Source organism: Salmo trutta, chromosome 4 (assembly GCF_901001165.1).
Source record: "Salmo trutta chromosome 4, fSalTru1.1, whole genome shotgun sequence".
In the NCBI taxonomy this organism is placed as follows: domain Eukaryota; kingdom Metazoa; phylum Chordata; class Actinopteri; order Salmoniformes; family Salmonidae; genus Salmo; species Salmo trutta.
This window is the reverse complement of record NC_042960.1, coordinates 9426292-9432940: the sequence shown is the minus strand read 5'-3', so window position 1 is coordinate 9432940 and position 6649 is coordinate 9426292. Positions and strand designations below refer to the sequence as shown.

The following is a 6649-nucleotide window of genomic DNA, read 5'->3' as shown; positions in this document are numbered from 1 at the left end:
TCAAATCCAAACAGAAACTTACCTGGTCCTTCAGGAGACCAGTGTAACAGAGAACAACCACCAGCTGCTCCTTACTGAATGTAACTAAGCAAAACATTTTCCTTTCCTCCATTTAGTACGTTTGCTGTGCTCTTGTCTTCTCTTTGGTATGCCCCGATTGCTTGAATACCTTAACTGGGAAGTATTTGCTTCAGCAGAGAGCAGAGGCGCTGCCAGGCTTGTGGCTACAAGCACACAGTTAATTGCATCACATCCGCAAGAGTGATCCAGCTGGGTGTGTGTAGCTATGTGGCTGTGTACTCTTTAGGTTTCTCTCTCTCCCTCTCTATTTTTTCTCTCTCTCTCTCTCTCTCTCGCTTCCCTCCCTCCCTCCATATTTCTCTCTCTCTCCCCCCTCGCCCTCTCTCTCATTCTCTCTCCCCTCCTCCTCTCTGTGAGTCTCTAGGTGAGTCAAAAGCAGCCCTGAATCAGGAAGTAGGATGCCGTGACAGACATTAGTAGGCAGAAGGAAATGGGCACCACCACCACACAATGTCACTATGTCTGCTGCTGCTCCTGTCCATGGTAACACAAGGACAAGAGGGAGGAGAGGCCACAGGGAAATGACCCCATCGTCGATCATGTTGCTGCTGGCTCTGACAGCCTGCCTGGCTGGGACTGGTAGGTGTGGACTGTGGATTGGAAAGATCATTTGCCCTTACTGCTCATTGGAAACATAGAGCTTTCATGGCTTTCTCTACTCTCCTACATTCACTCACTTTCATTACCTGTCTGTTTTCTGGTGTCTCTCTGTTCCTCTCTTTTTTTTCAGTTTGCCTGAGAATGTAATAGTCTGCTGAAATGTGGTTTATATTGGCGGGTGGTGGCTGCTGAAATATGTGTGGACACGTTTTATGAAGAGATAGTGAAAGTTCTAGGCCTTTTGACGACATGGTATTCTATCCAGTAGGTCTTACACACTGTTCCTGAGTAACCGTTGCTGTATGGTTACATGTGACTTTGAGTTGCTTCACAATGCTTTCTGAAGTTGAATATTTGAATAGCTCTCCGAGAGCTTGTTCACTTCTATTCAAACAGATGTTATTGTCTATGTACATTTCTGTTACCTTTCAGTTGTGAAAGGCTGAGGTCACATCCCTTCTTGCAACAGGTAGTTAGTTACCAATGATAAGAATCAGCTATAAACACAGTGAAACATTGATGTTCCTGTTTTATTTCAAAAGACCCATCTTCACCAAAAGAACGAGAACATTGTGTTTTGTTAGTAGGAAAAGCGTTAACAGAAACATTTTCGCAATGGCATTACCTAGGCCTAATGGCATTACCTAGGCCTAATGGCATTACATAGGCCTAATGGCATTACCTAGGCCTAATGGCATTACCTAGGCCTAATGGCATTACCTAGGCCTAATGGCATTACCTAGGCCTAATGGCATTACCTAGGCCTAATGGCATTACCTAGGCCTAATGGCATTACCTAGGCCTAATGGCATTACCTAGGCCTAATGGCAGTTTGTTCCCTCTGTGGTGTGTGTTATCTCCATCTGTGTGATACTTCTTTTTAGTTTAAAGAGTCATAGAGTCTACTGCCAGTATATGTGCCTTGCCTTTTTCACTGTAACCACTGGCTGGTAACCAAGGGATATGTTTATTTGGAAGGGTTTTTAATGCCCTGTCCATGTCTCCTCAACACGTTCATTTTGAATTACACTGTACACGCCCAAACATTTACACTAAGATGTGTCTGGGATGGTTCTTGGAATGTCCGGGGTTAACCTAACCAAAGAAAGGTGCTATCTAGGTCCTAAAAGGGTTATTAGGCTGTCCCCATAGGAGAACCCTTTGAAGAACACTTTTTGGTTCCAGGTAGAACACTTTTGGTTCCAGCTCCAGAGGGTTCTACATGGAGCCCAAAGGGGTACTACCTGTAATCAAAAAGGGTTAGCCTATGGGGACAGCTGAAGAACCCCTTTGGAACCCTTGTTTGGAAGAGTGTAAGATACATAGGCCCATTTTGTTAAACATGATTAAGGTCACAGCTCTCAACCAAGTACACTACTGACAGGCCCAAACTCATTCACATCCAAAGATCTGATGACTGTTTAAGCTCCTTTTTCTGGGAAACACTATCATACTATCTGACTCAGTGTAGTTTGCACATAGTGGAGTCTCGTGGGTTTTTTATGAATCCCGAATATTCTAAATTGCATAAAACTAGGGTGATGATTTTTTTCCTGGCCAAATTACCCGGGAAAACTCTTGGCTCTCGTTATACAGTAGGCGTGAGGTCAGGTCGTGTTATAATGAAAAACTCCTGGCCCTATGTTGCTTAACCATTGACTCTTTCATTCATTGCAGTGTTCTGCCAGGGTGATGAGGACACAAATACTGTTGAAGGAACACAAACAGAAAATGATGCTGGGTTCTCAGGTGAGCTTTAGCTCTTATCTGCTTCCCCCATGTGCATACTCCTCCAAAACAACCTGGTGGCAATAGCTCATAACTGTCCATTTCCAACGGGTTTGGCATTAGATGTGCTTGTGTTGATACTTTTCTCAATGTTCTCAGTGATCCCAACTGTAAGTGATGCTACCCCTACACCAGCCTCATACCTATCATCTGAGAGTCCTTCAGGTGAGATTACACCTGTCTCCATAACACAATTCCATTACCTGATTTCCATCAGAGCCTTGCATGACAACAAAAAAAGGCCCTCTGGTTTTTCATTTCATTTTATGTCATTTCAGAGGGATATGAGACTGAAGCTGAATCTGGTTCTGGATACAGTCCAGGTGTCAATTTAGAAGGTATATTACATCAGTACATCAGCACTTTGTGACAACTGCTGATGTAAAAGGGGCTTTATAAAATAAACTTGATTGATTTGATTGATTGAACACAAACAACAAAGCTGATGTAGTGTTTAAGAAAACCGTGTGTTAGAAACGATTATTGAGATGGTGAAAATAACTGCAGAAGCATTGCAGACAAGCTGGTGTTACATCTGTAGCAACATGATCAGTTTCCCACCATGACGGTTCCTCTTCCAGAAGAGGATACTCTCAAATCCTCTGAAGCACCACTGGAGGACAGTCTGAGTCTCACCTTCATCCTGGTTCCTGTTGTGCTGGGGGTCGTGATCATCGCCATGGTAGTGGGCGTAGTCATAATCAACCGCAGATGGAATCGGAAAGAAAAGAGCAATTCTGGTAAGTCATGAGAACTGTGCTATAGCTGGAAATATGTCCACATGATGAGAAGCAACAGGCGACATGACCCCATTCTCATACACCATGACAGATCTGCTTATGACTAGATGTACTGTACAATTCAGTCGTCCTTTTCATTGCATGGGTACTTTACAACACTATGACATGTGAAAGACTGCTCTGAGTAGGGGTATGTTTAGCTTTGTGCATACTTATTTAGAATAGTGTGTAGGCCTACAGTTGTATACTCAACCACAATACAGTATACAATGTATGAGTGGATATTGTTAATGTACTTTGACATTACTTTATTAGATGGTGCACGATGTTGGCTATAATGATGGTTTCCTATTCCAGATAATGTAGAAGAGGATAAATATTTGCATGGTAGCGATGACACAGAAAACGTTCCAATGTAAGTATTGAACACTGCTCTATGAGTTATATAGTGCATTCTGAAAGTATTCAGAGCCCTTGACTTTTTCCACATTTTGTTACATTACAGCCTTATTCTAAAATATATATTTTTTAAGTGTATTTACCTCATCAATCTACACCCAATACCACATAATGACAAGGTGAAAACAGGTTTTTAGACATTTTAGCAAAAAACAGAAATACCTTATTTACATAAGTATATAGACCCTTTGCTATGAGACTCGAAATTGAGCTCAGTTGCATCCTGTTTCCATTGATCATCCTTGAGATGTTTCTACAACTTGATTGGAGTCCACCTGTGGTAAATTCAATTGATTGGACATGATTTGGAAAGGCATTGAAGGTTCACAAGAACACAGCAGAAATAAATCATGTAAACTGTGCTAATGTGTAGTGAGTTTCACTTACTGCCTAGTACACAAGGGTCCAAAACTGTAAACCTAAAAAAAACACTAAATAGATTCTTAAATGGAAGAGGTTTGGATCCACCAAGACTCTTCCTAGAGCTGGCCACCCGGCCAAACTGAGCGATCAGGGGAGAAGGGCAAATGTCAGGGAGGTGACGAAGAACCCGATGGTCACTCTGACAGAGCTCCATAGTTCCTCTGTGGAGATGGGAGAACCTTCCAGAAGAACATCCATCTCTGCAGCACTCCACCAACCAGGCCTTTATGGTAGAGTGGCCAGACAGAAGTCACTCCTCAGTAAAAGGCACATGATAGCCCATTTGGAGTTTGCCAAACAGTACCTATAGGATTCTCAGACCATAATAAAAAGGATTCTCTGGTCTGATGAAACCAAGATTGAACTCTTTGGCCTGATTGCCAAGTGTCACGTCTGGAGGAAACCATCCCTACGGTGAAGTATGGTGATGGCAGCATCATGCTGTGGGGATGTTTTTAAGCGGCAGGGACTGGAAGACTAGTCAGGATTGAGGGAAAGATGAACGGAGCAAAGTACAGAGAGATCCTTGACGAAAACCTGCTCCAGAGTGCTCAGGACCTCAGACTGGGGTGAAGGTTCACCTTCCAACAGGACAATGACCCTAAGCACACAGCCAAGACAACGCAGGAGTGGCTTCGGGACAAGTCTGGATGTCCTTGAGTGGCCCAGCCAGAGCCCGGACTTGAACCCGATCGAATATCTCTGGAGAGACCTAAAAATCCCAAAATAAAGGTGTGCCAAGCTTGTAGCGTCATACCCAAGAAGACTCAAGGCTGTAATCACTGCCAAAGGTGTTTCAACAAAGTACTGAGTAAAGGGTCTGAATTTTTTATTTATTTTATTTCACCTTTATTTAACCAGATAGGCTAGTTGAGAACAAGTTCTCATTTACAACTGTGACCTGGCCAAGATAAAGCGAAGCAGTGTGACACAGACAACAACACAGTTACACATGGAGTAAACAATAACACAAGCCAATAACACAAGCAAAAATACTTACAAGAATACTTATGTAAACGTGATATTTTTTATACATTTGCAAAGATGTCTAAAAAACTGTTTTTGCTTTGTCGTTATGGGGTATTGTGTGTAGATTGATGAAGGGGCAAAACAATTGAATCCATTTTATAATAAGGCTGTAACATAACAAAATGTGGAAAAGTCAAGGGGTCTGAATACTTTCCGAATGCACTGTGTCTAGGCTACTGCTGTCTTGACTGTGCTCTCTATACATTTCAAGTTGCAGTCACTTAAATTCGTATATGGCAGTAAATCTGTTTCCCTTGGTATGATTTAGACCTCACCCTTTCTTGCCTCTGTTTGTTATTTCCTGTTTAGAAAGAAAGACGTTGAAGAGTTTGAAACAGGCGTGTGTGAGTGTGTATGTGCCGTGTGTGTGTGTGTGTGTGTGTGTGTGCGCGTGTGCGCGTGTGCTCTTTTCCTCAACAAGTTGTTTCACACAAACACACACGCACCAGTCTCTCATATCTGACATAAAGTATATAGTCAAGAAGTATCATGTGTGAATCTAAGTGTTTACACATTAGCCTGAGAACTTATGAAAGAGCATTTCAGCAGAAATATGGCAACGCTCAAGTTCCTCCTGCTATGATATGACACCCTGTCCCTGGTAACCAGCCTCCATGTGAGAATGTACGGTATGACTAAGGTATCTTTAGTGGAAGAGACAGACTAACATAAAGGAAATAACCATCAAAAAACGATCTCCTGTCAAAACTTTACACTGCACATGAACGCTCTCTCTCTCTAAGCCAATCATGTGTCCATGGTGACTTCAGCGCATTGACAGGAAACTGTAATCAGTGACGAGAGCGCCCTCCTGTGAGAGTCAGCAACACTACCACTCAAACGGCCTTGAGTAGAAAATCATGTCAAACGCTTGGAGGGAAGGACAGTGCTTATTCAAATACGAACAGTTTTGGGTGGAAATCAGTGAAAAACAGCATATTCCTAAGGAGTTTAATTTGAGACCAGTACATCGTGTGAGAAACCCCTGAAAACGGTGGATGTTTGTATTTTTCCCCCTCTACACTCCCTTCATTTTAGTCCCTTTATTTTGTCATTTTCGAACGTCAAAACACTAATATGATGGGCTGACTATGTTGGCTGTTTTCCAGGCCCATGTTTGAGGATGATGTCCCCTCTGTGTTGGAGCTGGAGATGGAAGACCTGGAACAGTGGATGAATAAAGATGGTGAGTCATCTAAAAAAAACCAAAGAAAATGTATAGCAGCCCACTAATAATTATCTTTGAAAATAATGTATAAGTGGAACAATCTGAGCTGAGGCTGTATATCTTGTCTGTTAGTCGGCAATGGCCGTCCTTGTTCTCCAAGCATTAGACTACTCTTGGTCCACAATAAGAAGATCTGTCTGTTGTAAACTCTGTTGACTACTCACTCCTGTTTTGTAATTGAAATTTGGACATATGTAATCACATGCCTTTCCCTGATAAATGCTACTGTGAAAACAGGTTGTTTGAGTATAACTTTTCTCCAATAGAGGGCACCATTGTATACTTTATTACGGAGCCACTG

The 6649-nt window shown here is 42.3% G+C and overlaps 1 protein-coding gene across 2 annotated transcripts in view; it reads left to right on the top strand.

Annotated features, from left to right (window-relative positions):
• The first annotated feature begins 390 nt into the window (after positions 1 to 390).
• LOC115191813 (transmembrane protein 154) overlaps positions 391 to 6649 on the top strand; it is an 11941-nt gene continuing 5682 nt past the window's right edge. The window contains exons 1-7 of one of the 2 annotated variants that reach the window (XM_029749747.1): positions 391 to 660; positions 2359 to 2430; positions 2569 to 2634; positions 2748 to 2807; positions 3054 to 3209; positions 3567 to 3624; positions 6230 to 6306. In XM_029749747.1, the coding sequence (XP_029605607.1) occupies positions 540 to 660; positions 2359 to 2430; positions 2569 to 2634; positions 2748 to 2807; positions 3054 to 3209; positions 3567 to 3624; positions 6230 to 6306 (610 nt within the window). In that variant the 5' untranslated portion in view covers positions 391 to 539. Of the gene's footprint in view, positions 661 to 2358; positions 2431 to 2568; positions 2635 to 2747; positions 2808 to 3050; positions 3210 to 3566; positions 3625 to 6229; positions 6307 to 6649 lie in introns of both variants that reach the window. The other variant, XM_029749746.1, reaches the window with a different exon arrangement.